The 18,132-nt window shown below is 36.6% G+C and overlaps 1 protein-coding gene across 2 annotated transcripts in view; it reads right to left on the bottom strand.

Annotated features, from left to right (window-relative positions):
* Window positions 1-14,497: 14,497 nt before the first annotated feature.
* Window positions 14,498-18,132, bottom strand: part of ppp3ccb (protein phosphatase 3, catalytic subunit, gamma isozyme, b) — a 51,813-nt gene continuing 48,178 nt past the window's right edge. For both annotated transcript variants that reach the window (XM_052116088.1, XM_052116087.1), the window contains one exon: window positions 14,498-16,706. In XM_052116088.1, the coding sequence (XP_051972048.1) occupies window positions 16,531-16,706 (176 nt within the window). In that variant the 3' untranslated portion in view covers window positions 14,498-16,530. The remainder of the gene's footprint in view (window positions 16,707-18,132) is intronic.

Here is an 18,132-nt window from a genome sequence, read left to right as displayed (position 1 = left end):
TTTTCTTGCTTTACAGATGTTGCAGTCAGTCTCCCCAAAGTATGTTGTCATAACATCTGGTTTATTGATGATGAGGGAGACACACAGGGTGAGAGCACCTTGCTCAGTGCAGATGATTTCATCTGTACAAGTTTAACATTTTAATGTTTTATGTCACCTGGGAAGTAGCTGCATGATGCTCAGATACGTAAAACTTCAATCTTCATGTAAACAACCTCCGTTATTTAAAATTTCAGCACTCATCTTCCTTCAGTAGGACAATACACTGCGTGAAGTAAATTAGCTACAGTACCGTATGTGCTTCATTGGTAGATTAGATCTCATCAGGGATGCTGGTTTGAGGAACAACATGCATTCTTTTAGTTTATGACAATGTCCAAAAATAAGCACTGATGTACTGTAGTGCATGACGTATGCCATGCTTGCATGTCTGATGCATTATAACACATGTGCCAAGGCAAGGGGATCATACAATGAATGCTTGGCTTTTATGAGTGTAGTAGTTTTTGCCACACATTGCAGAGCAAGCAAACATCTAAGTTCCTCTGTATAGCCTACCCTAGTGTAATATAGAATTGTATGACAAATATGGGATAGGAATGCTGTGAGAATTCACTGTCTCCCAAAATCTTCCATCGAAAGAAAATCTGCACCATTAAAATGATCAACATTTCATTTGGTAAATGCATTGATTTTGCATATTTACACACTTTGTCACAAGATAGTTTGAGTCTAGCTGAATGGATATGAACTTCAACTCACAGAGCAACAGTCATAGCAAAAATCAATTCATTTGAAGTGAACTGCTGTGTGATATGACACTGCTGTCAGTAAGTACTAGATAGTGATTTGAGAACAGCGCACTCTAGTGGTGGAAAAGAACATACATCTGCACATCAGTTAACAATTTTAGACAAAATTGGCACTGAATACGGTTGATGCTGAACATATACAATTTGTAGTCTACACAATGACATTCACTGAAACGGTGCATGTACAGAAAATCTATGTGGACATTTAAACATTTGCATTAAAACATGCTGCCTAGTGGTTATGAAACATAATGTATTCTAAAAATATGGGTTGTTTACAAATACAAAATAGTTTGTCACAAGTACTTATTTAGATGAAAAGTAGATTCATATATGCAATTTATCAATTCACGTTTCTTGTCCCCTTACAACATAAATACCTCTGAGTCACCTTTACCACATGTATACAATTTATATTTGCATCAGTCTCAAACAAAAAGACTTGACCTACTTTGTAGACTTCGTTTTCATTTTTCCAGAGAAAGTAAACAATCACTCAAACGTCTGCAAAGGCATTTGAAGACTTAGTCATCATTGCTTTTTTCAGCTTGCTAATATTTTCTGTTGCTTTCTAAAATAACACTTTCTTGTTCCTTTTTTTAAGGTTCAAGTTTGACTTATTTTCCAGGGAAGAACGAATATGGGTTAAAACATCATGGGATTGGGTAAATGATGACAATTTCAGGGCTGGACTGGGACAAAACAACAACAAAAATGGTATATTGGTATATGACAATTATTGAATCGCAAATACAGTTAGCAATATTAATATTGCATATTTTGTCATGTAGATATGCACATTTGACAGTAAAGCATTGAGTTTGAATGCAAGTGTTACGACCTAACTTAAAAATCTGTAAAAAGTTAATTAACACCTAATTTATGAAGGGCTATGTTCAAACATTCTGACAGAAGGACTTCTATACTGATATCAATCTTTTATCAGGCTCTTAATTATTGAATTAACTTTTTCCATTAAAGTTCATTGGAATTATAATTTATAATTTAGATTATGGTAATCATATGAAAAACCATGCTCCTCATTACCATGGTTAGATGTAATTATGGTTTCTAAAAAAAAAATCTATGGTATCTGCAATAAAAAAAAAAAAAAACTGGCCATATAAAAGTGTCTTATAGTCCCCTAATATACATTATTTACCATAATTGTAATAATAGTAAGATTTATTGTAAATAAATAGCAGTATCAGGACAATGATGCTTGTGATGATCAACTTCGTAAACATGGTGAGTGATTTTCCAAATACCCTGGTGCAGAGATGGTTTTCCGACAGGGCTAATGAGGCCAGTGCCCAGGGGCCCTTGACTGCCCGGGGGGGTCCTGGGCTTTAAGGTTGCGTGATCCAGTTTGGCGATTCCCCTGCTAGAAAACACATCAACAATGAAAACAAAACCACCCCTGCTCAACAACTTTTGGCCATGAAAATGAACCCCAATACAACTTTTGGGCTTTGAAATCCATTTTGGAGGGGGACCCTTGGAGATAACTGTCCCCAGAGCTTTTGCAGGTCATAATCCGTCCCTGTCCTGGTGTACCCACAGTATTTGCCCAATACTTAAAGGATAAACACAGGCAAACGTTGTCATTGCAAGGAGTGCATGCACTACCATTTATTACTTATGATTCGCTTAAGTAAAGGCAAATATAAAACAATGGAAGTTGAACTTCAGCCAAGATTTGAGATAAACTGTAAACAAAGACGTACCGTGCGTGTTGTAGACGATGACATAGAGTTCTAAATTATTTGTATTATCACTATTTTTTACTGTCTGCAGGTTTACAGGCAACTAAACACATTTGTGGTTCTGGTGGGGTTGGAGATATGGATGGATAAAGATCAAATTCAAGTAGTTTCCAGTGCATCCAAAACTCTTCCTTTACCCAGTGGAAAAATACCGCATTGGGGAAAACAAGCATGCATGACAACGCTTAGCTGATTTCATGAGTTGGCTATAGATTCTAATAGACGTGTTTGTGTCCGATACATTTTCTTATACAAACTTGTATTTGATCTTTTCTTGGCATCTGTTAGAAATCTGTGTGGCATGTCCTCAGCCCTCATTAGGGTACTACTTTATATTTATGGTTTAATTTAGCTCAGTTATTAGCAATAAGTCACTTGAAACAATTAAAGAGATAATGTTTGCCAATAAGTAAGTGTGTTTACATGCACAAACTTCAACCAATTATGCTTAAGCCAACAACGGGTTTGGTCATGTAAACAACAAACGTGTTGTGCCTATTGTATGTGCATTTAAGCTTTAACATCAAAGAATATTCATATTATTTCAAATCTAATTTAACCATGTGTTTTTTTTTTTTTTTTTGCATTGTTTGATTTTTTTTTTAAAAGGCTGATTTTAGGAAGATCAGCATATTGGTGTGCATGTAAACACACTATCACAAAGGTTGATTGTTTATCACTGCACATTATCCCACTCATTATATGACTACTTACCAAATAAATAAACAAATAAATGTATATGAAATATTTGGTTGAAACTATTTCATAATGCAAGAAGAAAGAGTCCATGATGCGATACAACAGACATGAAACTACCACTGCTATGCAGGAAACTGTTTGTCTGATACAATTAATTATACAGTTTAGCTGTCATTATACAAAAAGTATTTGACCGCAGAATGCCACTGTTGTCCTATCAGAATCAAGTATTCCAGAAAGCTGTAAATGTATATTTAATAGTGCGTTCACATCATGTCATAATTACTGCAATCACAAGATGGAACTCATAGATTCTACTGGAGCTATCCACGTCCTCATAAGTTTCTATGGCAACACTTATAACGCCAAAATGTCTTTGTTGTTAATAACATCAAAATGTTTATCAATTCATAAATTCACCCCTATACTGTATGTTCTTGCAAAATGTTTCAGAACACACACAAAAAAATCTCCAGGCATAATGCCACATGGTATATCAAACAGAAATCTGTTGGAGCTCTCATAGAATTCAGAGTTTAAAACTTATAATTACTAGTTATTTCTTCTTATGGTGTAAGAAGAACCTGCTGTGAAGTGGGTATCATGCTAAAAGCAAAGCAATGATGCTTATTACCTCTTTTTCAGGATTATGCTTCCATTGCGGCTCTGGTTTGGGTGGTTTCATCCCACAAGCTGGGTCACAAGTTGGGTATGGAGCTTGACGAGATCCCACAGTGCTCCTGCTCTCCTAGTACCTGCATCATGGCGCCCTCTCTCAGGTACTGGCCAGCAGTATAATCCAAAGCAATTTAAGCCTATGTTGCATAAGGTTGTCAAAACAATGCCACAACAAATGTGTGCCGTAATCAAAGCTAATGGAGGTCCAACTAAATATTGGGAGTTTTTAATTAATTAATGCATTTTTTTGGCCAGGCAGTTTAGTTAACCAAAGGAATAGTTAAAAAAAAAATACAAAAAATGTGTCAAGTAGTCCATGCAAGTTGTACATCAAATTTCAAATCTTGGTGAGAAAATACCCAAAATACAAGCAATTTCAGTCGCAAGTTCTCGCATGAACGTATGCCACTGTGAAAAAGCTTCTCTCATGGACTCATGAATGCGCAACTATGATACCGTTTTAGTGCCATGAGGAAAATAAATTAATTCTAAGACTTTGTGAATAAATTAATAATATATTGAGAATAAAGTCATATCACTATGAGATTAAATATTTCGATAATGAAGTAAAACTGACGAGAATAAAGTCATAGCATTATGAGATTAAAGTCGTAATATTTTGAGAATCAAGTCAAAATTACCAGAAACATAATTTTTGTTTTATCATGATATATTTCTTTCACATCGCCCAGCCCTACTGTGCACTTGTAGCCTGACTGCCATTATGCAGCATGCAATTTGTGACTGCCATGTAAACAGACTAGGACTATTTGAATCATCCATTGGAGGGAGGAAGAAGAGGAGGAGGAAGAGGGAGAATTAATCACTCATTGCACACTATCACCCTCCTTTGTTAACCATATTTTAATTAATTATTTTGGTCTGTTTTAAACTGCAGTGTCACATTACTCACATGTGTCTTCTAGGCAAATCTTGTAAGAACATATCTTTCTGTTGCCATTTCAATTACGCTTATCAAAGAAGTGCAATAAAGCGTTATACTGTGTTATGTGTCATGTAAATTTAGATCTACCTTTAGAACTAATTCACACCTATCATGTGACTCAATTATTTATTCAGCACTGCATGTTCTTGACGTACAGCTGTCGCGATGTGTCTCATGTGCAATTTGATTTATAGCTACTGCCATTCTCCAGAGAGTGCAGGAACAGTACAGGTGAGTGTGACTTGCCCAAATACTGCTGGGACGTAGTGCACAATAACTGAATACGCCGTTAGCAAGCAAAAAAACTAAAACAAGAATTAAACACAAAACTACCATACATTTAGGTGAAACATGTGGGTGTTGGAAGACCCCTATTTATTTTTGTATTACATTTTTCTGCCACAGACAATGCAAGAAAACGTGTCCAATGTTAAAAAAGACGTGCAATAAATCTGTTAAAACATTTATGAACACTTATATTCAGCATACAAGTGTTCAGCATATATTGCCATTTTCAGATTCGTAGCCTACTGTATTAATAGCACTTCAAATTCTAATCACATTTTATTTTACACATGTGCACCTGTAGCCTTGGTGACAACAACAATCATGCATGCTTGCATTCATCATAAAACTATTAAAAAACTATTTTGGTTACTCACGTCTACAGTACAGTAATTGACAAAATCAATGGGAGCGATCTAAACTAGAAGTTGATTTGTTTTTGATGCACTGCACAGCTACTCTAGCTACTTTATTTTGCATGTCTGTCTGTAATATTGATTTTATTCGGAAACATAGATGTATGGGTGTTTCTTCTACAGTGGGCGCTCTACATAGTTTTCCTTTGCTGAAAATGTTTGCTTTTGTGAAGAATACAATGCTTGAAAATGGATTCTAATAAAAACATTTTGTGATTAGAACCCAAATAAGAAAAGCACAAGAAATGTTCTTACCATCGTAGAAGTAAAAGTCTTCTAAAAAGTCTCAAATGAAGCCCCCACTGGCTCAGCTGTTCCATAAATGCGACATAGAATGTAAACAGAAGTTATCCTTAGAGTTTGCCATCTTACATTTTGGTCTTTAAATAGCCCGATCTTAGTTTTTTATGCAACTGACTGAAAAAGTTAAGAACAAAACTTTAGACGACTAACTAGTAAGACTAGACTTTTATTTATTTATTTATTAAAAGTGATGTTTAAAGAAATCAAAGTAAAAACTACTTTAAGTCCACGGTGCTCAAAATGCCTGAAGTTAAAGAAACACCCATATATTACATTTCAGACATGTCTGGATTGGCTGCGATTTTGTTGTGTTTAGCATTTTTGCTTTGAGGGTGGACAAAAAAATGAAACAACAAATTGTTGGAAACATGTGGCATCATCCTTGGTGAGGACGTACTGTTATTGAGTGTATGAAACCTCCACTGTTACACCAAGTCTTAACCAGCCAATACTGTGACAAAACACATTATAGATCATTATTTTTATTTTTTTGTGGCACATTGAGTAGCCCTGTCCACAGCATCTCGTTGGTCCAAATACCCACACCAAATGAAACATTTTATTGATTTTGTCAGCATTTTCACTTAAAGTGTGAACAGAAATTACATATTACTGGAAATTGACCTGGTTGGGACATGTCAGAATAAAAGGCCAATTTCTTTGCAAAATATAGCATCTGACTCAAGGTTCAGACTTTGCAAGGTTGCAGTAAATGATGAACAGATGCTTAGAATAGGTAAGCTTATATTTGATTGGATTCTTTCAGCTGCTGTGGTTGCCATGGATTCCTGCTACAGTCTGAATGCTGAAGGCACACACACTGCCACACTGCAAGTACCAGACACCAGAGGAATACTTAGGGTGCCAGCAAAAATATGGTGATCAATGTTACTTTGTCAAGAAAAAACATGAATGAACCCCTTCTCTATATATCACTGTCCACCATATTTTTACACCATAGGGATGTGATGTTTGGGAAACCATTCTGCTCTAATGGCAAGGAAGATCCATTATTTGGACACAATGTCGCTATTGTGTCATGCAAGACTACAATTTACAGCGACTACAGATTATGGGCAGGTCTTAACTGGGACAAAGTGTGGAGACGGTTTGGTGAGAAAAGTTCATTCAGCAGACTCCCTGTTGGCCACTCATTTGTGCTGCTTAATGTTAAGGACACAATGGTATAGGCCTCAAAACATTTTACAAGGACCTTTTATCGGTCATCTCAGACTCACAGTGTGTTGTATGGATCTAGGTTTGTAACAACAGTGAATGTTTGCCATTGAGGGCAGTGTATGGAGAGCAGAACAGCACTTGCAATGGACATGCAGTAAGAATGGTTCCTCAATACATTATATAAGCAGTCCACCGACCTTCAAGGCACAATGGAAGATCATTTTGTTCTGTACAGTGATGCATTTCCAAGTGAAACCAAATATGCTTGTAGGGCTTAAATTAAACTGATCTGTTTTTTAAACTTTTACTCATCGGGATTTGATTGGATTGTGCAAAGATTGGCTAAAAACCCAAACAGCCTTGAATATGTCCGCAGAAAAGTGATTTAAAGTGTGAGACAGTTGTTAGTTGTCAACTATGCAACATTTTAACCATTAACATTTTATTAGTTCATTACAAGGCGTAGTTTCATAACAGAATAAAGGGGATTGGTCGAAATGTAAGAGGGATATGTGATGTCAGCCGAAAAGGATAGTTGTTTTAAAGGCAGCGCAAGTTAATACATTTAGATAAAAGACTATGAAGATACATATTTAAAATAAAAAACATGCACTGATGAAACATACCCAATAAGATATTAAGAAAGTAAAAAGGGTCAATATTGCATTTGGTCTTCATTTTGTATCACAATATCGCTTGTGTGGGAGATAGCAAGTAATGAGCTAGCATAGTGTCATTAATTACACAGCAAAGAAAGATGGGTACAACCACTGTAGTGATATCTAGTTTTACAGTGTCTGATGCGGAACACAAACAAAGATATTCTGAAGGATGAGGTGCTTTAGGATTTACAAGGTGTTCTTAAAAACGTAAAGTTTGGTCTGTTTACCCCCCATAGCAATCGTATTACTTCAACAAACATGGATCAAACCACTCAGGTCATATGGATTACCATTTTGATGCCTTTGTGTCCTTTTTGGAGCTGTACATAAAGTACATACTTCAAAATATTTTTGTTTGTGTTCTGCATAAGTCAAACAGCAGAGTCATACGAGTTTGAGATACCGTGACGCATTTTTTTTGGGTGAATCCTCATATGTCTAAATTTGTCTCATTGGTGTGTAATCACAAGCAAGAGTGTCAGTGTGAGCCAGGATGGATGCCTCCAAACTGTAATGAGATGTACAAATACCCTACTGAGTATTCTCAGGAGAGTAATCAAAATCTATGCAAAATATTGTCTTTTAACTGTCACTTTTTGTTAGATAACTCATTTATGAATCTGTATTTCCCATAGTTCTCATTTGTAATTTGTTTCTATATCTGTCATTGTAGCACAGTACAGGGCTCTAACTGTTTGGTTTCTGTCTTCCTGCAGATGGCCGCATTGCAATAGACATTTGGGATCAGGGGTCTATATTCTTGTTTTGGCTATTTCCATGGTCCTCAAACTAAGAACCCTTCGCTCCAGGCACAAGAGGTACTGATTCAACGTTACTGTGAACTTGTGAAGCAAGTAATTTTGGCCAAAATGGCTAATTGAAATGGAAGATTCTGCCAAAATGGGTATTTCCAAGCTTGAACTACATTACAATTACTAGTAAATGAACAGTTAGTGCAAGATAACATTCACATTCTACTTTAAATGTTTAAGATGCCAGGTAAGCCACACCCACAAGTCGGAGACAGAGCCCTAGTGGGCACGAGGCCACGTTTGTAAAACCACCCGGGTTAAAATGGCCAACCCAGTAATAAGCGTCAGTGAGACAGCAGAGGGAGCTCTATGCACTTCCTTTCTCCTATGAACAGAGGAATTTGAAGTCATAGTTGGATGTTTGAAGTAAAAGATACAGGGGTTTTATTTGCGAAACGTTTTTTTGATGTTTCCGCCAAAGTGGGTAATTAAATGAAGTAGTTTGCACAGCTGATACACATATGAACTATATTTAATTGAACACTAAATCTGCATGAGTGAGATATCACTCAAAATTGCACAGAAAAGGATTTATTATGCATTGCTTTGGTAATAAATTGCTTTTACTTTGTGTGTGTGTTATTAAATAAATTGTTTTTGAAAGAGGTGACTAAAGTATTAAATTCTCAAACTAAAATTGCAATATCATATTTTGCTATAGTTCGATAGACACAAGTGAATACAATATCCCACACTAGCAAGGGTCTACTAGATAATGAAGGTAGATTTGAACCTCAATACAACAATACAAGTGTTTGAGGTTGGGGCAATTTGTCAAATGTTTAAAATGCCATAAATGTAATCAATATATTAACTACAATATTTGATACAGCATACACAATGATATGATTTTATACTTTTGTATGTTATCGTGTACATTTTTGCTTCATGAATGTTGTGTTTTGTAATTGTTTTAATGTTTAAATTTAGCTGAAACCCTAATAATGGGCTGTTTAATGGCAGGTTCCATTGTGACAACTTACCCAATGTAGTGTGATGGCATGCCTTGGATTTGGACACATATGGTTATTACGTGTTCACTGAATGGCATTTTTTTCACAATGGAAATGTTCAACAGCTTGTTTGTAGTCAAGACTTTAAGGTATGTGGCTATACAGATATGGCAATTTTGAAAGATCTTCAAGAGATCAGGATTTTCAGTAAGAGAATGGCCTTGACACAAATAGCCTAAGATAAAGAGAAATGAATGACAACGAACATCTAAAAGTAGTGGTGCCATTGCATGGGTGGCCAGTTGTGCTATGCAAAGCCTTTCAGCCAAAACGGGTAATTGTAAGCGGTCAACTGTTTGGCTATTGCTATTAGTTACATGATTAGGTATGCATGTCAACAAGTAAATAAAAACTTCCTTGTGCACAGGTTTACAACAGTGTTTGTTTCAGTCACTTAAAATTTAAGTATGAAATGTGTAGGTCAGCTCGACTGAATTAAACTGCAGTTTGGTCACAAATAATAACATACAGTTGAGCTATAAAGAGATAAAAAATGAGAAACCTCTGCTGGTATTTTCAAAGGCAACCATCACTATTATAATTGGTAATTCTGAAGTATAAGGGTTAAAACAAACAGCAAACAATAAGTGAGAAAATATGGCACGTAATTTGTCCACCATGTGCTATGGACTTGTAGGTGGAATGTAGTTTTGGTTCAGAGCTTATTCAAATCTCTCAGATATCATCACTAATACTGACGTCTGTGAAGAACATCCTCTGTCACTTCCTGAAATATTTTTTGAATACCTCAACATTAAGATATTTGCTGACTGTGGGTTATATTCTATCACACATCTTCCTGTATCTCAGTGGGAACGGTGTTATTATTGAAAGCTAAAAGACCTTCACTTTACCAGCAACAAACAAGAAAAATACCTTTTTTGTTTGTTTTCTTTGAAAACAAATGTGATGCAAAACTTGTCGCTGTAATGCTGAGTTGCTATGCAGTTGCTAAGGTGTTATGAGGGTTTTTAAGTGTTTTGCCATGCACTTGCTTGGAAGTTGCTAGGGTGTTCTGGGTGGTTGCTTTGTTGGCCAAGTCCCCATTAGTCCCTATGTACAGTGCATCTGGAAAGTATTCACAGCGCTTCACTTTATCCACATTTTGTTATGTTACAGCCTTATTCCAAAATTGATTAAATTCATTATTTTCCTCAAAATTCTACAAACAATACCCCATAATGACAACATGAAATAAGTTTGTTTGAAATCTTTGCAAATGTATTAAAAATAAAAACCGAGATCCGGTGCATCCAGTTTCCACTGATCATTCTTGAGATGTTTCTACAACTTGATTAGAGTCCACCTGTGGTAAATTCAGTTGATTGGACATGATTTGGAAAGGCACACCTGTCTATATAAAGGTCCCACAGTTAACAGTGCATGTCAGAGCACAAACCGAGCCATGAGGTCCAAGGAATTGTCTAAAGACCTCCGAGACAGGATTGTATCGAGGCACAGATCTGGGGAAGGGTACAGAAAGATTTCTGCAGCATTGAAGATCCCAATGAGCACAGTGGCCTCCATCATCCGTAAATGGAAGTTTGGAAGCACCAGGACTCTTCCTAGAGCTGGCTGGCCAGCCAAACTGAGCGATCGGGGGAGAAGGGCCTTAGTCAGGGAAGTGACCAAGAACCCGATGGTCACTCTGACAGAGCTCCAGCGTTTCTCTGTGGAGCGAGGAGAACCTTCCAGAAGAACAACCATCTCTGCAGCACACCACCAATCAGGCCTGTATGGTAGAGTGGCCAGATGGCACATGCCTGACAGCCTGCCTGGAGTTTGAAAAAGGCACCTGAAGGACTCTCAGACCATGAGAAACAAAATTCTCTGGTCTGATGAAACAAAGATTGAATCTTTTGGCCTGAATGGCAAGCGTCATGTTGGGAGGAAACCAGGCAACGCTATCACCTGGCCAATACCATCCCTACAGTGAAGCATGGTGGTGGCAGCATCATGCTTTGGGGATGTTTTTCAGCGACAGGAACTGGAAGACTAGTCAGGATTGAGGGAAAGATGAATGCAGCAATGTACAGAGACATCCTTGATGAAAACATTAGGTTACTCACATAACCCTGGTTATTATTTTTAATTCGGTCACGAGAAGAGAATGTCAACTGAGGAGCAGCAGCGCGTGCAGGTCTTATTCTTAGGGTGGGTCCTTACCGAGCATAGGTCACGCGCTTCTGTCTGTCTAGCCAGACTTGGTGCAATTGGATGCTTCTGCAGAGGTCAGTTACGGATACCCTTCCCATAGGTGCATCTCAAACACGAGATGATGAAAGAGAACCTGCTGCAGAACGCTCTGGACCTCAGACTGTGGCAAAGGTTCATCTTCCAACAGGACAACGACCCTAAGCACACAGCCAAGATAACAAAGGAGTGGCTACAGGACAACTCTGTGAATGTCCTTGAGTGGCCCAGCCAGAGCCCAGACTTTAACCCAATTGAACATCTCTGGAGAGATCTAAAAATGGCTGTAAATTTGTAGAATTTTTAGGTAAATAATTAATTTAATCCAATTTGGAATAAGGCTGTAACATAACAAAATGTGGAAAAAGTGAAGTGCTGTGAACACTTTTTGGATGCACTGTATAGCACAAGTTCCTCCGCTCTACCATAAACCTCACAATTTGATAATGTTCATCGTTTTGCACTAAAGATTATTGCTTAGGGTTTGCAAAGAAAAAATACTACTACATTACCTTGACAACATAATATTTCATCTGTTTGGTGCCATCTAACACATTTGTTTTTTGGGTAGCATTGTTCTGTTGTGCTACTGTATGTATCTTACAACAAACCAATCTACAGTGTCTGTAACATTGGTATTGGCAAATGGTCATCAGTTTAGTAAATGTGCATCAAGGGAACAATCTGAAAAAAGAATGTGGACAAACATGAAGGCAGGGAAAAAAAGATCTCTTTTAAACACATCTGTTATCATCAGATTAAAAAAGCATTATTACAGGTACAGATAAAGGATCCCTCTTAGATTAAATGTCAAACACAATGATAGCATTTCATCAATCGGATTAGATAATCCCATTTCTCGTTGACAATAATGGATCAGTTTGGTTTAAATAAAATAAGCCAGTTTACAGTTAGTTCAATAGCATTTCTACGTGGACAATATGCTTTTAGAGGACTGCAACAAGAGCTTTGGAGCAAATAAAAAACAAGAGCAAAGCATCAGCAAGCCTGATAGCAATGAGGCAGAATAGCTGTTAAAACACCAACGCTGATGTAGAGCGGAGGAGGGCGGGGCCGGGCTAGAACAACGCACGCACTGTCCCCAATCAGCCTGATGGGGGCGCGCGAGGGATAAAGGCGGCCGGTGACGACGGCTCGAGAGAGAATGTCATGCAGCTGCTCTGTGTTTGTTTTTCGTTCAGTTTCTTATTAAAACTATTATTTATATTGTCAAGCCAGTTCTCGCCTCCTCCTTTCCCTTAACCCGCTTTACAGCTGATATTTATGTCAGATATCAAATTTCCTGTAATACATGTGGAAGACACTATTTGTCTGTCTGTATATCTACCTTTTAAAATTTCAAGGCTTTTAAAAACCTTGTCTTTGTCAAGACAGTATTCAAAGGCAGTCTAGTTTTAATGTTATTGTTTCCGTTATACCGAGGTTCGAATTCACGAGCAGTCCCATTGCACCAAATGATTCCCATTCACTATTCGGCAAGAGAGCGCTATTATGCCATGATTCACACTACCACTGCGTTTAAATAAACAGATCACCTGGTACAGTAAGGCAGTTTCAATTAAGCAATCCTGTATATATACACATTCCTAAAGCAGTCTTGTCATTCTACCGGACTAATACTCAATTGTACTGAATAATACAGCATAGGCATTATAGGAACAAATATGAAGTCTACACATAAGTTGCATTAGGCTACACCATATTCATTTTAATTGTAATACTTTTAAATATTCCTTGTAAAACACCAGTTCATAACTGCGTTCATAAGTGGTAAAGACTAGCTATCCAGTTAATAACCATTCTGCTATAAAAATGGTGTGCAACTTTTTATTATGGGATTCGTTTTCCACAGTACTTAAAATGCATGATCCACACAATTTGCTGGGGCAATAAGGAAATAAGTGTTTTTAGCTTTTCTGTAAAAGCTTGTATTTGTTGGGAATAATCAGCCAAAATGCACTGAATAGGTGCTTGTGAAACATTCTGTGGTGCAACAAATGTTATTCAAGAGCCTGCTTCAATTCAAGGCCTTTCAATGAAACAAAAGCATCATTTTATTTTGTTCAGCTGCATCCTTTACATGAGAGTAGGCTTACAGGAAGCTGAAAAACCTACAGACTAAAAAAACATTCAACAAGACCTTCAGACTAGAAGCCTGAGCTTTTTAAATGTTAATGATATGTTAAGGTATAAAACAATATGAACACATCAGCATTTGAATTGACACTGTATTATTAGTGTATGCCCATAATTGCTAATAAATTGCTTAAAGATAATTAAACGTTTGAGTTTTTCATATATCAATTCTTATATGTCAAAAGCAGGATAAACTGTATACCGATAAATAAGGTAAAAGGTTTTCAAATGTATCCTGTTGTCTATTCTTACACAAACAGCACATAAAACATAATCTCAGCCATGCTTGGCCTGTACTCTGTTGCATGTGCTCTGTTCTGACAGGTAATAATAATACACCAGCTGTCCTTCACCATGCTTAAGGCACACAACATTAACATTTTTGGAGTTGTAATCATAGAAAAACCTTGACATGAGCAGTCTTGCATAATGTAAATGACAAAGCACTAATTTGCCACCAATCAACAGCTCAAACTGCTCAATTGCAAAAGCAGACACAATATCAAGTGATCAAGTAGAAAAAGTAAAAAATTCTTAACACAATTAAAACAAGACAAATAAAGAAACAAGACTAGGTTCTTTTCCCAAACTTTTGTTGTATTTCATTTACTTCTGTTTAACTTTTTTTTTTCTTCAATGGAGTGATACATCACCATAAATTGAACTTTTTAAGAGGCCTCGCAATGCATGTTCTTGACAAAACGTCCTCCACAGTCCTTTTTATTAGCTATTAAGAAAAAAGCCTTACACATTTTCTGTAGATTCTGACGGATATGTTTGGAATTTTTAACAGATGGCAAAAATGATGCCCTCGTACAATGGGACTATTGGTCTAAATGCCCCCGATTCTTCTCCAATATTTTGAACAATAGCCCCCCCCCCCCAAGCACCACCCCCACCCAAAACACATGACTCTCTCAAACCATAGCAGATATCCCTTTTTAAATTAAACATGGAGGAAAACAAACAAAACCAAACTTAAGTCTGCAGAGGCTCTTTACATAAAACAGAGACTTGAAAAGACAAACACTTCAGAAGTGGACACAAAAAAGGAGGTTATTAGGACATGACTACCTACTCTGTACTTTGGTACCTGTTTAAGGATGTGGGCCTCCCTCAGGTGTGTTTTAGATCACAAAGAGTAAAGCATTCAAGGCTCTTTTTCCTTCCTTTGATTTTTTCTTTAGTGTCTACACCACTAAAAGGCTGATTGAAGCGCTTGCCTCTTCTCAAGCAAATGGAGAGGTATCAACCTTATACAATCAGCAGTTTTTTTTTCTGTTAATAATACAGTCATATATTACATTAAAACACTGATTTTTCTTTGGATGAGAGAGTTCCTTTTAAATACAGTATCGATAACATGCAGGTTTAACCTTGCAGAGTCTCCTTGTTTAAAGGTGTGCACCACAAAACAATGAAGTATTGGACGTATGGAACCTGGATTGCTTGCGGTATTAAATAAAATGGAAAATAGATGTCATAATGTGTGCAATCTCAATGTATGCACACAGAACGCTTGCTATAGTTATTAGCATGGCACATAACCTCAAATGTATAACGTACAGGAAGTCGGAGTCTTTGCACAGCCGAATCGCAAGTTGCCAACAATAACAGTATCATACAGAATGGAGAACCCAAATGAACAAAAACGAGAAAATAAAAACACACAAGCAAACATGATCACTCCTCAAACCATCTCAAGGTCTTTTTGGGGTGGCTTTCACGCTTTCACCTTTTGTAGTTTGAGTTACATAAAGGAACAAAACAAATGAAACAAAGTAAACATTACATTTGGTTGAGGGAACACTCGAAAATGCAAATGTACATACAAATGTGTCAACACTTGAGTTATTAATGCACTCCCCTTATCTATAATTGGCATTATGAAGTTTTTCCCCACATTCTTTTTCATTAACAAAAACATGTTTTGTTTTATGTCATGAGACTTTTTTTTTTTTTTTTTGCTTCAAAGATATCATCATACTAGCTTCGAGTATTCACAAATAAGCACTTGATATAATTATGTTGGGCACAAAATTCCCATGCCAAGCGCACGATAAACAACATTAAAGAAATTCTGCTGAGCAAGTCTTGGTTGTTTAAAAAAGTCAGAAATAAATCTAAATTATTAATGGAAATTTACAAAATGGATTCTCTCTTTTTCCTTTTTTAAACTACTGAATCCAAGATGAACTTACACCACCCCAATGCTATGTGTATGTATTACATTTTATATATATATATATATATATATATATATATATATATATATATATATATATATATATATATATATATATATTCTGTATTTTATATACACCTGTAATATTCATCGTGTATTTATTCAATCATCTCGATTTTTTCCACCGTTACAGATCTTACATTTCTTATCATCTATATCAATAAATAAATAAGAACCATAGATTGTTTTTCACTACGCCCTCTTCATGGTGAGATTCTCCCCCAATCTGGTCCAGGAGAGTTTTGCATTTAGGGGGTATCACCTCTACCAGAAAGAGGGAGAATGGGAAGGAAAAGAGACACAAAAAAAGAGAGAGAAACAAATGGATGAGGGAAAGAGAGTGGTAGGCAGCTGCTGCAGGATACTACGCCTGGCTGTTGGTGCCGTTCTTATCGGGGGAGTTGGCTGAGTTGATAGAGTTGGCAGTGCCGTCCGGCTGCATGCTGTCCTTTCGTGGAGGCATTCTCTCGTTTATTCGGTCCAGACCACGTGCTTCTTCGAAACTCTGGATCTTGTGTTGAGGATTGAAGCCTTGAATGGCTGGAGATGGAGGTGGGAAAGCAGGAAGTAAGCTATTGCCTGCATCATGGTAACTTTGAGATACTAGCAACAATCCTGGTATAAACTTTGAGTATATTTTGTTTCCTGTTTTGCATTTTAGAACATTTAGCTACTATTTTAAGTTTGTTGTAAACTAAAAGTGAAAAGTTTTTGTGTGTGTTATAAATAGCCTTCGAGTACAGGAACAATTAAATTGTTGGCATGAATGTGTTTTATTCTTGATCAGTAAATATATGTTAATAGGAAAACAAACTAAGGCCACTATGGCACACTTTGTGGTGACTTGCTAATGCAGGCTAATAACAAATAATGAATCATCATACCACACAGCAGTTATAGACTTCCAGTGAACTATTACAAATACACAACATGACAAAGCAAAAAAAAAAATTTAAATGCTTATAAAACTTGTTTTTAGCATCTGTGGCATACAACAAATTACTAGAAAATAATTTGACTCCCTCAGTTTGTAAAAGAAACTTGTGCTACAGTAATGCATTTACAATGGAAGTTTATGTGGCAAAAGAAAAGCATTAATCTGAAGTACTTGTTACTGTTAAGCGCTTAATTTAAAATTGCATACAAAATTGTTATTTCGGACATAAAGTTGTCTAAATTGTCCTTTTAGCAGAGCAGTCACTAATGTTCTAGGTGAATTAACATCAGGTTACGCATTACCAATATACTGTGGGTGGATTGCAAGGAAATGTGGAAATTGACTGCTTAACATTGGAAGAGATAGGAATTGAAATATTGGATAGGCCTATAATGTTGCACAGACATGGTTGTAGATTGTAAATCATACTAGTCTTATTTTAACATGTATAAAGTGTTTAGTCTTGTGATTAAAATAATTGTTTTATAGAATTTTAATGATTTTCCTGGTGCAATGCCTAGCCACATAGACTTCCATTCTAAGTGCATTCTAGTGTAAACAATTTCAGTTTTGTTTTACAAAGTAAGAATGAGGTTGAAATTAATATCTGTGTAAACTGACAGCCTGCCACAGGTGCTGTCGAAAGAGCTTCACTTGAATTGAACCGGAATCATTTCTTTAACTGGGATCAACAATCTAAAGATGGTATATATGCAGATGTATTTATTAAAGATACTAATCAAAAGGCTACTGTATCTACATGGCAGAACATCAACAGTTGCTAACCAACAGGGGGCCATTTTTCACAAATCAGCACCCAATGAGATAAAAGGTTGATGAGATAATGTCAAAAGTATCAAAACCAGTCAGCTAAGATAAGAAGAAAGAGAAGTTGAGGTTCTAAAGTAAAACTAGTTTCCCAAACCAAACAGATAACATTAACCAGAAACGCTGGTGTACCCACGTCACAGCTGACATTAAAGTCTAAAAGAGACCTAGATTTGAGCTTATCTATTTGCACGGCCAGGG

This window comes from Xyrauchen texanus, chromosome 43 (assembly GCF_025860055.1).
Source record: "Xyrauchen texanus isolate HMW12.3.18 chromosome 43, RBS_HiC_50CHRs, whole genome shotgun sequence".
Taxonomy (NCBI): Eukaryota; Metazoa; Chordata; class Actinopteri; order Cypriniformes; family Catostomidae; genus Xyrauchen; species Xyrauchen texanus.
This window is presented reverse-complemented; position numbering and strand designations above follow the sequence as displayed.